This window comes from Pituophis catenifer, unplaced genomic scaffold (genome assembly GCF_029215685.1).
Source record: "Pituophis catenifer annectens isolate HBS135680 unplaced genomic scaffold, rPitCat1.0.hap2 SCAF_2, whole genome shotgun sequence".
NCBI classification, from domain to species: Eukaryota; Metazoa; Chordata; class Lepidosauria; order Squamata; family Colubridae; genus Pituophis; species Pituophis catenifer.
Window position 1 is genome coordinate 160,134,831 of NW_027256882.1, and position 13,348 is coordinate 160,148,178.

A 13,348-nucleotide genomic window follows, 5' to 3' on the forward strand; every position below is an offset into this window, starting at 1 on the left:
GCATAGTAACTGTAACAGTTAAAAACTCCTCCCATCCCCACCAAAAAAAAAAAAACCTTCATATTATTCAAGAGTATATTTTTTGTGCGGAAAAGGTATGAGATTTTATATATTTAAAATAAATTTCCAGGCTCATATTTTAATTCTGTAATAACGTCTTGCAGCAAGCTAAATTTGGCTAATGCTGGGAATCTAGTTATAGATCCATCTGAAATAATTTTTATAGAGAATCAAACAGATTTCTCCAGAATTTCAGAGATGCTTTCTTCTGGACATTCTGGAGAAGTTAGGATCTTCTGTATACATGCGAAATGTGTGCACAAGTAGCCTTAGTTTAGACTGCCATATCATAGGACTAACTACAGAGGAATGGCAGAAAGGCATAATAAAGGTATGTAAACAACCATTCCTGTTTTGCTGATTCCACACTGCAAGGCCTAACCCCAGGAACATGACCTGCTGGTGGGATATGCTCCAAGGCAGGTGGCTAGTTTTTGTGGCAAAGAGAATGCAGGACCAGACGGGTCTTTTGGTCTAAACCACTAAGGTGTTTTTAGAGGACCTACTTTAAGGCCCCATTCCAGCACTTCCTCATTGCTAGGGCTGCTTCCTTTCCCATCCCAAAGAACATCATCAGCGTTCAAGGTTCTAGCTCTGCCTTATGTTTTTCCATAGAAAGGTAGAAGCAGATTTTGGAGATCCAGCTGCAAAATGTAAAGATTCCGGCTTATAAAAGCAAGGTTCAGGCCTATCTACTGCAATTTTGCCATTCCTTTTCCCCCCTCTTTATATGTCCTGCCTTAGTTGTGATCAAATCAACTTTCTACAGCTATTAAAGGTAAAGGTTCCCCTCGCACATATGTGCTAGTCGTTCCTGACTCTAGGGGGCAGTGCTCATCTCCGTTTCAAAGCCGAAGAGCCAGCACTGTCTGAAGATGTCTCCATGGTCATGTGGCCGACATGACTAAACGCCAAAGGCGCACGGAACGCTGTTACCTTCCCACCAAAGGTGGTCCCTATTTTTCTACTTGCATTTTTTACCTGCTTTCGAACTGTTAGGTTGGCAGAAGCTGGGACAAGTAACGGGAGCTCACCCCGTTACCCAGCACTAGGGATTCGAACCGCTGAACTGCCGACCTTTTGATTGACAAACTCAGTGTCTTAGCCACTGAGCCACCGCATTCCTTCTACAGCTATTACTAGTGTTCATAAGCTGACATTCTAGTTTATTTCAGATGTAACAGAAAACCAGTTTAGCCCAGGGGTCAGCAACCTGCGGCTCTGGAGCCGCATGTGGCTCTTTCACCTCTCTTCTGTGGCTCCCTGTCATTCAAAATATGCGTCAGAACCCCCGATGTGCAACACCCGCCAGCATGCGATTTATTGAGCTTTTCAACCCCCGGTAGGCCAACCATGGATAAATCCAAGAAAAGAAAAGTTTCAGAAGAAAATAGAATGTTTAATTCAACTACGTATGGCCACTTAAGAAATAGTCAGGCACGGGAAGGGTTTTGTGGCTCCCGGTGTTTTCTTTTATGTGGGAAATGGGTCCAAATGGCTCTTTGAGTGTTTAAGGTTGCAGACCCCTGGTTTAGCCTCTCTAGATGCAGTATCCTTGGCCACAAGTTGGAGATTGCCGTTTTATTTTTCAATGGTGCCGATATCAGTTCTTTCCAGATCCTTTTCCTGAAAGTTCCTCTCCTCCATCAGATGAAGCCAGGTTATTCCCTGATCTGGAATAACAAACTGCTACAATCCAGACAGGGAGAGCGCCCACAATCTCTGCAATATGCTCCTTTGTTTTTCTTATGTAATGGGGTCAGCACAGCATCCATTTTTAAAAAGCATTTCCTCTACACTTCCAAGGTTAATTTGACTCTGTTCAATGTGTTACAGCAAATACATACATGGTTATGTATTTACATACCAACTACAGAGTGGTATTTACTAGGGGGCACAAAGCTTAATATGAATCATCATTTCAGTTCTGACCAAATGTTAACTCCGCTTGCTTTGGAGCCCAATGTCAACAGAGATAAAAAGAAAGAGAAGATTGATGAACTAGCTGATCCTACAACAGCACTCAAATGGGCATATGCAGTTTGCCTACTGCTTTTCTGTTTGGTTTCTTAGGAAAAATAGCTAAGACTCCGTTCCTCAACCAATCACATCCTTTACCATTTTTAAACTCTTATTATTTTTTCCCCCCAAATCTAACTGGGGGACTTTTAGTGGATTTAGTGAAGCATGAGAAAAGAGATACAGAAATGCGACCGGAAATATCGAATAGTGCCATTTTAACCATTCTAAAACCAAACAGGGGAAATGTGTTAAGGGGCTGAGGTGTAAATGCATGCGGGGACCTGAACTATATAAAAATTGCATATATTGTAGTAAGTAAGAGCTATATAAAAATTGCATATATTGTAGTAAGGGTTTTTCATCTAATAAAAGTTACTAACTTCTTCGGAGTTCTGCTTGCTTCCCTGTCTATAAATACACACCCCGCTCTTCCGGAAAAAAAAAGAGGGCAGCTACATCACCGAGAAGAAACAAACAAGACTACAATACGGGACGACTTTAATCGTGAATTTACAAGAGCCATCGCAAAGCAGAGCCACCGTTTCCTGTTCGTTTTAGAATCGACTTTCAACTTTTGGTTTTTTTTTTTAAATAAAAAAAAAAAAGAGGCCAGATTCTCGGGGAAGGCGCCGATCTGCAGTTTTTAAGAACCACTGGGCGGGCCCGTCAACGTTAAGTTACGCTGGTCTGCTTTTTATTTTTCTTTTACTCCAAGTATAATCTAATAACATATCGGGAGGGTATACAGTACCCGAGGAACAGAAAGGATCGGCTTTCATTCTCCCTGGAGAGAGAGGCTGTAACATTCCTTGCAGTAATTTAAAATTTTATTTTCTTTCACTCGGAGGGCGTTGCACAGCCTCCCGAACGTAAAACTTCAAAATCTTCAATTCCCCTCCTACACATTTCTCCCCCCCCCTCCCTTCCCCTCCCCTTCAACCAGCGGTGCCTGTTGGGAGAAGCCAGTCGTCCTACAAGGCGGCCAGCCCCAAAGGGGGCGTGGCCACGCCTGCCCTTCTCTTTCCTCCGGCGCCTGGAATGTTTGTTAGGTAAACACCGCATAGTAAGAGTTTTAGCCACGCCTCCTTCGCTCTCCCCTCGCTCACCCTCTCTCTCTCCCTCTCTCTCTCTCTCTCTCTCTGGGCCAATGGAAACGCTGGAGCGGTTTCAAGGCTACTCCCTGTGTAGAGAGCCACTGGGCTGGTGGTAACAAAATAACAAAAGCGTCGAAGGTTGCAAGAGTAACGGGGCTCCTTCCAACGCCCCCCCCGCCCCCTCCTCGGCTTGGCTCCCCGTTTTGGGCCCTTATGCACGGCGGAGAGCCTGTTTTTGGTCCGATTTGTGGAAAACCGCCGGGCGGAAGCGAAGCGCAGAAAGGAACCGGAGCTCGCTTGTTGTTTATCTGGAGGGAGAGGACTGGAAACCGCCTGTGTCCCATTTCCTCGCGCTTGTGCGTGTGTTGTGTTGTGTTGTGCGTGTGTGTGTGTGTGCGCGAGAGGAGAGAGAGAGAGTGTGGGGTTGCCTCCCCCCACCCCCCCACTTTTGCTTCAGCCCTGGATTCTCCATGTTGGACCCGATCTGAGGAGCATCTACACGGCTGCCTTTGCAAAGAGCTTACTCCTCGGCTTTGCAACTGAAGGAGGAGCGGGGCGGACTCCCTTCTCCATCGCGCCCATTCCTTCTCTTGCTTCCTCTCCCTCCCTCCCCCCCCACTCATCCTCCTCCTCCTCCTCGGATATTTCCCTCCTCCGGACTAAAGGATCCCCAGGGTCTGTGGGATTGTTAGATGGAAAGCCGGTCTATCATCACCCAAGTGCAGAGGGACGAAGCCTTGGTCTTTTCAAAACAAGGTAAGGGCGAAGTCGAAGTTAGAAACTTGTTTTCTTCCTAGCTGGCCAGCCGTCCTGGGGGGGGGGGAGGGGGAGGGAAGAGACCCTCTTCTCTCTCTCTTCCCCCTTAAAACAGCCTCGGGTTTTTTTTAAAAAAAAAAGTGCGCGCGTGGGTGGTTCACTACTACTTGATCCGTGCAAAAATAATAATATAATAAAGGAGGAACTCTGAAAGTCCTGACGTGGGTGGAAGGAGATGCGTGTTTCTTTAAAAAAAAAAAAGGAAAAACACTTTCCTCCCAAATGGTGGGGAGGGTACGCGCGTTTTTTAAGAGGAAAAAAAAAAGCTTCCCCCCCCCATCGCGTCCTGATGTATCGCGTAGAGCTTGCGTTCGCGAATGTCAGTCAATCCGTTTCGATTTGGGGGGGGGGGGGCAGGTAGCTACAGGTCTGTGCGAGGATTCCCCTCCCCTCCCTTCCCTTCCCCAAATGTCGAACTCGACCGGGCCCCTGTGCGAATTGGGGGTGGGGGTGATGGTGGGGTGAGAAGTGAACTTGGTTTCCCTTGGTTGCCTTCCCCTGGGAACGGCCTTGTTTTTTCCTCGGTTTCCCCCCCCCCACCCTTCCACCCCGCCTGGTCCGAGGGAGCCAGACAGGCAGGGGAGAATTTGGGCGCTTCTTGCATAGACACCACACACTCTCTTAATGAGGAAGGGAGAAAACTCTCTGAACGCTTGTTTTTCACCCATCTCTCTTTCTTTCTCCCTCCCTTCTTTCCTTCGCTTGTAGCTCTTCCGCGCGTGCGTAGCTAAACAGGCACTTGAACCTCTTCCAAACGTTGCTGTTGAATCGTTCCGGATCTGGAGCTGGTGGGTGGGTGATTTTCTTCTCTTTTTTTTTCTTTTTGTACCCAAATCCCAAATCTTAAAAGTCACATTAGAATCATTTTATTTATTTTTATTTTATTTTATGTTTATTTTATTGCCCACCCCAGGTCTTTTCCTAGCGTCTAAAATGAAGCGTCTAAAATGAAGACGAAGCCATTACGTTGACATAGACACAAACGCACATCTCTCCATAAATCTTTAAAAAAAAAAAAGACCGAAAGTGTCGATGACGGCATATCCATATTCTCTGCGCGACGACTTTCCGTGTTTTTTTTACAATATGTTCCGGTGGAATGTAGTCATAGTACTACGGGGGCTTTTGAGGTTGACGATCCGGATCGCATTTACTATAGAGCGAGGAAGCGGAGGCTACCGAACAGGTTTCCTCCGGATAGTTTAATGCCACCATTGGGCGGAAGGCGAAATGCCCGTTTCCTAAATGTTTGAGACTTGTATTTTCAGTATCCTAAAAAAATAAAAAACAAAAAACATTGTTTTCCTCTTTGGAGGTTCGCACAGGATTGGATTGGATGGGATCGTTGCGTTTTAATGTTGCCACCTATTTATGTTGCTTTTCTCCTAACACACCCCCCCCCCCTTTCGTTTGTGCTGGTGTTTATTCAGCTGATGTTGGCTAACCAGATTTTTCTGCTTCCCTATTGGCCAAACGACTCCCCCTCCCCTTGCGCTCTTGACAGAAAGGGTCTTGGGGAGAAGCAATGGGGGTGGGGGAAAGGCTGGACAACTTGTCCTCTGCTGGATGTCACTTAATTGCTCTCCAGTGGCAAATCTAGATTCGGTGTAGCTACTTCCACTCTCTCCCCAGGTAAATGAATGTAGGAGTTGATTTCTCTCCCCCTCCCCCCCACCTTGCAGATTTACATGCAGCTAAATATGCAAAAGTTATCCCAGATGCATTTGGGCAGCTCTTCCCAAACTGTTGCCTTCCAGGTGGTTTGCCAACTGTGGGAGTTGCAGTCCTACGCCCTATCAGGATGTCAGGTTAGGGCAGGCAGCTTCTAAGGATTGGGCATACCCGCTCTCTGTTGAGGTGGAGAGGGAATTAAAAATGGAGTTTTGTTTCTGCATTGTGTTCTTAATTCTGGGCCGTGTCTACCACCCACTACAGCTATTATGAGTCCAGGTTATTTTATTCCCAACTCCTTCTGATTCTTTTGTATTTATGGTGATTTGTGAATAACGATCTAATCATCGATAACATCCCATTATTTTGTCACTGGTCTTGATAAAAGTTTGCCAGATCAAAAAATTGGATGCTCTGCAGTGCCGCAGAGCTGGATGTGTTTTGTGATGGAATCTGAATTTCAGATGTTCCAAAAGAAGGGGTCATCCATCAAATTCTCTTGAAATGGGTCTTTACAAGAAGGAAGGTTGGGGGGGAAGGAGGAAGGTTGGAAAGTTCTTATTTGCCAAGAACCCATACCTGATCACCTGAGTACATGCAGTAGGTATCAAGAAAAGTGAAAGGGACTGATTTGGAGAAAGCAAAGTAATCCTGTGCATAATGATTCAGGAGGAAGACCCACAAGACAATAGGTCCTTAGAATAAGATTAAAAGGCTGAAGAGGGGGGGAAATAGCTGGTGTTAAAGATTTGCTTTGGAGTAAACAGTCATGCATAAAATTGAATTGGTGCATTTAATGAAATGCTTGATCATATTCTCCCCCCCCCCCCACCTGCTTCTCCTCAGTGCCTGGAACAGTTTCTCGTTGCCAGCTCTCCATTTGCCCTCCCCCCCTTTTTTAAAAGTTGTCTCTTTTCAGGGAAATGGAGGTTTTGGTGGCAGCCATCCAGAGAAGCTTGGATATGGAAGCCTCTGGTGAACAAACAAGATGCAAATTAAGCTAAGGCCTTAGCAGGGCCTGCCAAAGTACATTTAAGCCCACTAGCCAGTTTCCGAATACTGCAGCTCTCCCCTGTAATTTTAACAGGCAGTGTTCTCTGCAATCTTTGTTGATCAAGGAATGTGAATAAAGGTTTGTAGGAGGACTTGTTGATAAAGGCCTTGGGGCAGAGCCTGGGGGCTGGGTGCATTTTATTAGCAATCTGTATAGCTGGCATCAAATAGAGAATGCAGGTTGTTTTTTACTTGATGGATTGGCAGTCAGGTGAGGATTTCTACTCTTGGGAGAGGATCCTGGATTCTGAACCAGGTCTATTTTCTGATGCTGTTTTTTTTTTTTTACTGAAAGTTTGGTGTAGTACTTAAGGCATAGCCTGTTGGGGGGTGCAAAATAGTGAGTTCTAGTTCTGTCCTAGGCACAAAGTCAGCTGGGTGATCTTGGGCAAGTCATTTTCTCTCAGCCCTAAGAATAGGCAAACCACTTTTGAAAACCCTTACCAAGAAAACTGCAGGAATCTGATAGTCTTCAAGAATCGAACACAATTGAATAGAAAAGTTATTGAAATGCACTATAGGAATAGCACTTAGACTTATATATCACTTCGCAATGTTTTACAGCCCTCTCTGAGAGGCTGACAGATCTGGTCAGCCTATTGCCCCCAACAATCTGGGTCCTTATTTTACCAACCTCGGAAGGATGGAAGGCTGAGTTAATCTTAACTCTGGTGAGATTCGAACTGCCAAATTGCAGGCAGCCTGCAGTACTGCATTCTAACCACTGCGCCACCACGGCTCTTCCACTATAAGGTAGTAAATGGTGTTTTTTGTTTTTTACCAAAAGAGAGTCAGTTTGGTCTAATGGTTAAGGTACCAGGCTAGAAAAAGTGAGTCGATTTCTAGTCTCATCTTAGACATGAAAGCCAACTGGGTGACCTTGGGCCAATCATGCTCTCAGCCCAATTCACCTCACAGTGCTCTTGTTGTGGGGAAAATAGGAGGAGGAAAGTGTATTGAATATGTTCGCACCCTTGCATTATTTGTAAAAAAAATAAAAAAACAAGGATACAAATAAAATAAATCAAATATGCTAGTGTCCAAAGGAAGAGGATCTGATGGCTGTGTGCTTAGTTTAAGTAAAAAAAAAATGGTAAAAAAAAATAAGAGCAGAATAACACTGAGACCCCTTCTCAACTATTTCAAAATTAACCAGCAAGAAAGAAGAGGACAAATTGGTAGGTGGTTGTTTATAATCGCTGTCCCTCAGTTATGGAACTGCTTTTCGTTAAAGGTCACCTTTAAATTGGAAGGGTTTAAGCGCAAAACAAGTTGATGTTGATATTTAGAGACGGGTGGAAGAATTATTTTGTGAAACATTGTAAATCGTTGCAAATAGCTCTGAACTTTAGAGAAAGAAGAGATGGACATGAAACTCAACATTTTATATGAAGAAGCATGTGGATTCTGGAAGGCAAATGATGGCAAGCTTATTTTTGTTGACAAGAAAGGCATTACGTATCCATAAAAGTTCATCAATGCCGGACAGATTAATAAATGCAAATTTCAGAAATCAGTGGAATCTGAAACGTGGGAAGAAAATCCATTCTATACATAACATGTACCTAGGTCAGAATGTAATAATTCAGCTCGTATGAATATGTCACAGCCATTGAATCTTAGGTCTGATGTGAACTTGGCTACAATTTGCCAAATCTCCAATCAATCCTTGTGCTCCTCTCCTTTTAGAAGTACATTTTTGGAATGTGAAGTCGATTTGTCAAATGGAAGGCTGCTACTGTATATCAGAGTTAGAAAGAGGAGAGGCCACACATACCATGGGGAAGGTAAAAATGAAAGCAAAAATGGGTTATACAAAATATATGTACACAATGCATATTTGGGGGGAGGAGGGCAAGGTTTTTTTTGGGGGGACAACAGTTTGTCAGGATTAGCATATTTTCAGGATATCCATGAGGGTAGCCAAGCAGGAGGCTTTTCATTGTCCAGCAGAGTAATATACCAAAGAACAACAAGAGCCTTTTTTAAAGGATTCTAACTGTTCCCAACATTGTTGGGGTTGTGCGGATTGATCCAGGGCGAAGTCTGTCCCAGTTATTACATTCCTTTCTAGGTTTTTGTATTCTGTATTCTGTTGGAGGGAGAGCGTATGGATCCATTAAATGGGAATTGCAGGAGGAATCCGCTGTTGCCATGAGCTCTTTTGTTCTCCTGTAACATGTTAAATTTTGTGCAGGAGTTAGTAGCACAGACTGATGTAGGAAGCTCTCATGCTTGCAGACAGTGGTTGCCTCTGAGATTGATCTAGGGCGAGTAGGTGACGTCATTCAGGTTTTCAGCTTCCCTTCCCTTTGCTGAGTTCATGTTCTGGAGCTGGGCATCCGTGTCTCGTGTTCTGTAAAACCAAGAACCGCCATTTGGGAGTCCACCCACTCCTGTTCCCAGGAGCCTTGGAACAAAGCTAACATTAGTCTGGTTTAATGGGAAGGGATGATTTCTATTTATGAGCAGAGGACATGCTCCTCGCGTGGCTTTGCTTTTTGTTGCAGCACCCACGGTCTTTTAAAATTAATATTGAAGACTGGAAATCTGTCTTTGGAATTTAGTAGGGATTGATTTAATTGGGATATCTGCCGCCTTTTTTTTTTTAATAGTCTGTCTTTTTGTCTCATGGTTTCAAGAAATAAGAGTTGTTTGAATGGAAGGTCTCAAATGGTAGGATACCTGAACACTGGTGTGTGTGTGTCTGTATGTGTAGAAATGTATGAAATGGTGGAGATAAGAGGATCCCTGTAGCAAATGAAGCCAGGGAAATGCTCTTCCTACACCCCACCCCACAAGGAGAGAGGATTGGTTTCAGAGCCAAACTCTTTTATTTTAACTGTAGAATTAATGGGAAATGCATGAACGCAGCAGCAAATGTCCTTTTACTGGTTTGCTGCTTTTTTAACAGGAGGGCTTTGAGAAATTTTAGAAGTTTGTGATAATTATGTTTAAAAAGAGGCGAGTTTGAAAAGTAAAAGAAACGTTGGTTTAATTTGTACAGGAATGTTTGGAATGGCATTCCTTTCTGTTTGGATCATACCATACACAGCTTCCCAAAAAGCAAAGGCATCTTTCAGAGCATGCGTTGATACAAGTTTAATAACTGAAGGTTGCTGCCTAGCAGGGTGGATTTGATTTAAATCGAGTTGATTTAAATCACAATTTAAATCATGATTTAAATCACTAGTAAAAAGGCTTGATTTAAATCAACTCGATTTAAATCATAATTTTTAAAGAGCAACTCATCTCTGCTACTCCTTTGACCCACTGTTGACTCACCGATAGTCCCAGTGTTGCAGAATATACAGCCTCATGCTACATAATTAAGTTCCATTTCATGCTGAATAAACTAAATTATTTATGTATCTTAAATAGAAAACTATCTTACGATAGATTTTTACTCCAAAAGTTTTTTATTAAAATAAATTCGATAAAAATAAAAAAAAATTGATTTAAATAAAAAAAACTGATTTTTTTGATTTTTTTTAAAAAAATAATAGATTTTTATCCACCCTGCTGCCTAGAATATTCCCTAAAGAACTTTTTCCTGAATTTGATGGGTTTCGTATTTTTTACAGATGAGTGCAAAGTTTTGACTGACTTTTTTTTAAAAGGAAGACTACTTTACTCCGACTACTTTTTAAAAAAAAAACTGGTTAAAGAATTCTGTGGGAAACAAACATGTGGGTTAAACATTAGGGATGAATACACACACAGTCTCAGAGATGAGCTACCTAACGTTCCAGGACCTTGTTAGTTTGGGTAAGACCTCCAGAGATGTCATCCAATTTGAATGTTTAAATGATGGGTTGAAAATCATTAACCTTATGAGGTAGAATCATATAAACTAGGATTAATTAAGGCAGTTCAACTTTTAAATCAATTTTTTTAAAAAATGTCTACCTCCTCCTTGGGAGTATAACATTTTTGCAATAATATTTAAAGGCCACCAGAGCTTTCAGTTAAGTTGTATACCTGTGAGAGACACAAACATGCACACTGTCACACACACTGGTTTTTAAAAACTGGGCTAGGCTGCTAATAAAACCTAGACACTTGTACAAATGGGTAAGATTAAATATTGCCTTTAATGGGGCAGTCGCTTCATAGCATTGTGGTGATATAGGTTTCTTCACCAATGAAGCTTTTTCTACTGAGTAATTATTGTGATGCTTCAAAGGAAAGGGGCAGCCTTATATTCTGCCCCATGTTTTAAAGAGGTAGACTAATGCTCGAGCAAAGAGGAGGTAATTGCCTGATGAGAATTGCTAAATGGATTTCAAGCATCCTCAGACAGAGTTATTGTTGTAGTTAAAAGACCCCAAGAAATCCAGCTTTGATTACAGAACATCCCCTTAGTTATATAGAAACTACTTTGAAGAAAATATATTTGATGTCAGCAGTGATGTCATGCAAGGGCATCTGCTAGCAGAATATTCCTCCTTTCACGTTTGAGCTAGCAGGGCTAACAGAAGGGATAAAGTCCTTTAAAATAATAATAATAATAATAACCATAGTTCTGAAATTCCCTATAACAGATTTGTACCCCAGAGGGAATCCTTCAGCCAGAATCTTCATTTTTCAGATCGCCACACTCAACATTTTAATTTATCGACTGAAAAATTCCTTCTGGAACCATATTTAAATTTTAGGAGATAGCAGAGTATGCCTGCCCAATTCTGATTTGAGGTTCTACTTGTTTTTGAAATGTTAACGGGGGTCTCTGGATTCAGCTGGTTGATGGAGTTATGTAAGTATTAGATCAGCCTTCCCCATCTTTGTGATTATCTAGATCTGTGAACTTCAACTTCCAGAATGTTTAGCAATTGTCACACTTATACAGAAATACTGGGAGTTGAAGGCTATATCTCTGGAGGGTGTCCAAGTTGGGAAAGGCTGCACCAGAAGATCCCTGGAAAAGAGATGGGTTGGTTCTGTGCAGTTGGATATACAGGTAGAACAAATCTATGGGATGAAATCAGGGTGGATTTGATTTAAATCGAATTGATTTAAATCACAATTTAAATCACTAGTAAAAAGGCTTGATTTAAATCAACTCGATTTAAATCATAATTTTTAAAGAGCAACTGTCATCTCTGCTACTCCTTTGACCCACTGTTGACTCACCGATAGTCCCAGTGTTGCAGAATATACAGCCTCATGCTACATAACTAAACTCCATTTCATGCTGAATAAACTAAATTATTTATGTATCTTAAATAGAAAACTATCCTACAATAGATTTTTACCCCAAAAGTTTTTTATTAAAATAAATTTGATAAAAATAAAAAAAAATCCCATTTAAATTTTAAAAAATCTGATTTTTTTGATTTTTTTAAAAAAAATCATTGATTTTTATCCACCCTGGATGAAATATGGATAGTAACTCATATATTGAAGTATGTTTTTGCCATCAAGTTAGTGAGCAATCTTGAAAATAGGCTACAGGTAGTCCTCGACTTACAACAGCTTATTTAGTGACTGAAGTTACAATGGCATTGAAATAAGTAATTTACGACAGTTTTTCATACTTACAACAGTTGCCGCATCCCATGGTCACACAATCAAATTTCAGATGCTTAGCAACTCATGTTTATGACGGTTGCCTGTCCCACGGTCATGAGATCACTTTTTGCAACCACTTGACAAGCAAAGTCCATGAAGAAGCCAGATTCACTTAACAACTTTGTTACTAACTTGACAACTGCAGTGATTCACTTAACAACTGTGGCAAGAAAATTTATAAAATGGGGCAAAACTCACTTAATAAATGTCTTGCTTAGCAACAGAAATTTTTGGGCTCAATTGTGGTCATAACTCAACGACTACCTGTATTAAAAATTAACCATATGTATACTTGGTTAATAAAGTAAAGAGTGGGAGAAATGGTTGCATGGCTTAAATAAAGACCTGGAGAAAGCTGGAATTCCAAATACTATTATATATTCTTCGTGCATTTCTTGATATTTTAGCAACCAGATCTAACTCCAGAGGGACTAGAAAGCCAGTATAGAAAGAACCAGGAAGGAGGGGAAGAAGAGGCTCTTCACAAAAGCATCCGGTTGCACAATTGTTCTCTGAAATTTAAAATATGCTTCAGGAGGAAACTGCAGCTGATAAAAGGAAGGAACAGGTTAAATCCAGTGATATATACAAAATTACGTAATACTTGTATCAAAATGATAAACAATCTCCTATCTCATTCTTCACCACCTCAAATCTGCCTTCAGTCTTCAGAAATACTTGCTTAATGATTGGAAATTATGGATGAAACATGCTTTTCAACTTGTTCACCACAAGATTTGTGGTCCCCCCCCCCCTTTCATAAAGAGGTGGGGAAAACATGGATGGTTTCAGATTTGGGTTTTCCCAGATGTGCCAATATGACATCTTCAATAAAATGGAACTTTGAGGAAATTCAAGCCTCGGAGTCTTCTTTCGTTGGGGGTGTTACTTGAACCCTGACATTTTTTGCCTGTCATTTTGTGGAAAACCTTGTGTCCTATCATTTACTAGGGCAGTGTTTCCTAAACTTGGCAACTTTAAGATGTCTGGTTTTCAACTCCCAAAATTCCTCAGCCAGTATGTCTGGTTGGAGAATTCTAGGAGTTGAAGTACACACCTCT

General features: G+C 41.7%; 1 protein-coding gene across 1 annotated transcript in view; it reads left to right on the forward strand.

The window, feature by feature from the left end:
• The first annotated feature begins 3,778 nt into the window (after positions 1 to 3,778).
• Positions 3,779 to 13,348, forward strand: part of CTDSP2 (CTD small phosphatase 2) — a 53,323-nt gene continuing 43,753 nt past the window's right edge. Inside the window, exon 1 of the mRNA XM_070937906.1 lies at positions 3,779 to 3,932. Coding sequence (XP_070794007.1) covers positions 3,869 to 3,932 — 64 coding nt within the window. The 5' untranslated portion in view covers positions 3,779 to 3,868. The remainder of the gene's footprint in view (positions 3,933 to 13,348) is intronic.